At 46.5% G+C, this 3017-nt stretch overlaps 1 protein-coding gene across 1 annotated transcript; it reads right to left on the bottom strand.

Annotated features, from left to right (window-relative positions):
* Positions 1 to 1591: 1591 nt before the first annotated feature.
* LOC102888558 (melanoma-associated antigen B16) lies at positions 1592 to 2623 on the bottom strand. The gene has a single exon (XM_006907450.1). It carries the CDS (start codon positions 2621 to 2623, stop codon positions 1592 to 1594), a length of 1032 nt encoding a protein of 343 aa, XP_006907512.1.
* Between the last annotated feature and the right edge of the window lie 394 nt (positions 2624 to 3017).

Below are 3017 nucleotides of genomic sequence, written 5' to 3'. Positions count from 1 at the left end.
CCAAACCACTTTACCTCATCAATTCTTTACAAATTTATGATTTGTCTAAAAGGTATAAACATTTCCTGCTTTGGTCACTTAGCTTCGAGTCTCACATCCTTGAGCAGCTCCTGTACCTACATACATAATTAAATTTATCTCCTATTAAACTTTTTATTACATGGTGGGGTGGAGGGTCATGGCCAAGATACCAGAAGGGTAGAGGGAAAAATATTTTTCCTACCCTATACCTTCCATTCCAACCCACCTCCCATGCCCCTATTCCTTCATGTTTCCCCTACCCAAAATTTAGCCTGTTTATTGTTTGCCAAATCACACTGAATAAAGCTTACATTTCCCTTGGAATGAATAGGGCACTGAGTCTCCTAGGCCATGACAGAGTGCCAGCCTTGTGGTTTCTGGGTGTCAAATCTCAAGGGAGTATCACCTCTCTCCCTCTCTCCCTATCTCTCTCCCCCTCTCTCTCTCAGAAAACTCCTTAGAGATAATATACATAAATGGAACAATTATTTTGTGCACCGTGTTCCACTGCACGGGGACAGGAAGGCAGGACACCTTGATTCCAGTACCAGGTGTGAATTTGTCTCTGGTGTGCTTGAGATCCAACGGTAAGAGTTTACAGCATTTTGGCACTACAGACTTTGGGTTTCAACCCTGAGACACCCAATCTGTATGTGTGTGCTCCCACTCATGCTGCCCTCAGCCTCATTCGACCCACCATTTACCCTAGCTTAATCTGAAAGTTAAATCCCACTGAAGGATTTGAAGTTTCCCCAAGCCCCACGCTGCCATTCCTAACTGCATAAACACCTTGACAGTCTCATGTGGACTGTCCACCTACCAACTCACACCTTCGTTTTACTTCTCCTTTAGGTATTTATTAGAAGATCCCACCGTGTCCTTAAAGGATTATTGCTTCTCTATGTTACAATTCAATGAGCAGGTCCTGACTTGATAAATTCCAGCATTCCCAGTACTGGTGCAGTGCTTTCCAAAGATCAGCTGTTCAATGACCGTTTGGGGAATAAATAAGCCAGAGAGCATCAGGTGTGATTTATTAAGATTTATTTCTGCTACATTCTTGAAAGAGCTAAGCAAATACATGTACGCATCACTTACTTTTACAGAACAAGCCCTGAAAAAAATAAGAAAGCCAAGATTTCAATATCATTTAGATTTTCTTCTCTATTGTTCTCTATTGATCCCAACTATTTTAAGGCTGATTTCCTTTACATTTCCAAGGAAAATGCCTATAGCAGTGCCACGTTATTTTATTCCAGATGACAACATAGGATGGATGGATTCACAATCAGCTTTCCAAAACAACAGAACTCTCACTATGAAACCTCATTAGAGCATGAAATGTCTGACCACTATCTTCCACAAACTTGAAGATTTTGAAGCTAATTAAATCTAAACAAACAGCTGAGCAACATAAACTTTAAAAAATAAGATACATTTTTAACTTACACATATAAAATAGGAACACAGGCACATGTACTGTGTTCCTTTCGGCTCCATCTCAGACCTAAATTCTAAGAACACTGACTGCCTCTTCAAACAATGCAGGAGGAAATTCTCCCTGACTGCCCTAGGTGTGGGAGAAGCTGCTAGACTTGGCGTTAGAACCGGCATTGCCCACAGAGGCAGAGACAGCCCCGGCTGAAATATGGGCGCGGGCCCTCTCCTCTTCATCTTGCAAAGCCTCCTCATACTGAGATGGGAAAGAACTTGGGTCAGTCTCGTGAACCTTGGCCAGGAACTCCAGGACTTGCATCTTGGTGACTTCGGCGTGGGCTCTCGGGCCCCAAAGGAACTCAAATTTTGCAGGATCACTGTTGGCCACCCGCCGGTACTTCAGGTATTTTTCCTTCACAAAAACTTTGGTGATGAGCTCCCTGGGCTCTCCGAAGATGAAGTGCTTCCTCCCAGAACGTATCCCCGTCAGGCTCAGAACTTCCCAGACTTCCTCTTCGGTGGCACAGTTGCCCTTCATGAAGATCACACCCAGGATAAGGATCAGGATGCCAGTCTTGGGCACGCCCTTTTCACCATGCAGCATCCCATCATAAGTGAGGCCCATTTTGATGAGGAAGACATAGCAGTGGTTGGTGGGATCTTCCTTCACATCAAGGCCAAAGATCATCTCCATGCGCTCACAGGCTTTCAAGAAGATCTCAACAAAGTGGAGTTTGTACTCTTTGATGACGATCTTCAACATATCCGCCTTGGTTATTGGCTCTTTCATTTGATACTTGAACAGCATGTAATTCACTAACAAAGCTGCATGCTTATCGATAGCATCTATGGGCACGTTCTTGGGGCCTGGCCTGGCCCGGGGGGTGCTAGCTTTCCCCTTCTGGCCACCGGAGCCCACACGTGAATGGCTCGATGAGGTGGCAGTGGAGGCAATGGAAGACGAGTGTGAACTCTGACCCTTAGTAGCGCGAGGTGTACCAGCACTACGAGCCTCCTTCGAATTGCCAGGCTCTGGAGAATGGGAGGAGAGATGGGTCTCCTCCAGAGCCTTGGAGACTTGTGCAACCTCCAGGCCTTGCATCGCACTGTGGCTCCGACGGGATTGCTTGGGTGAGCACTGTGGATTCTTCTGACGAAAAGGCATCATGACTCCTGTAGCTGGCAATAATAAGTGTAAACAGGAAGGCAAGCAATGGAGAATCACCACCTAAGAGAGAGATTGCAGATGTGAGTGGCCTCAGCCACTAAGCTCAACTGTGGGGGCTCTGATGAAAGCCACCTCCAGTAGACCTCCCCTGAGAACAGTGCCATAGTGCCTCACAGGTCTCCTGACCTCCTGGGTGCTGTGTCCCCCAAGAACATGAAGGAGGAATTCTGAATACTCCTCAGGGGGCAGCTGGCCAACCAGGCTGAGAATTCTCAGACATGACAGTAAGTGGGTGTGGTTGGGCTCTGTAGAACCATTTCTGTTCTGAGGGGCTCACTCTGGTTCATTACCTAGGCAGTCCATAGGGCCTGGGTGACCTCCCCCATGATAA

Source organism: Pteropus alecto, unplaced genomic scaffold (assembly GCF_000325575.1).
Source record: "Pteropus alecto unplaced genomic scaffold, ASM32557v1 scaffold272, whole genome shotgun sequence".
Classification (NCBI taxonomy): Eukaryota; Metazoa; Chordata; class Mammalia; order Chiroptera; family Pteropodidae; genus Pteropus; species Pteropus alecto.
This window is presented reverse-complemented; position numbering and strand designations above follow the sequence as displayed.

Excerpts from the sequence above, each read along its gene's own strand:
- LOC102888558 (XM_006907450.1), bottom strand. The coding sequence starts at position 2,623 with ATGCCTTTTCGTCAGAAGAATCCACAGTGCTCACCCAAGCAATCCCGT.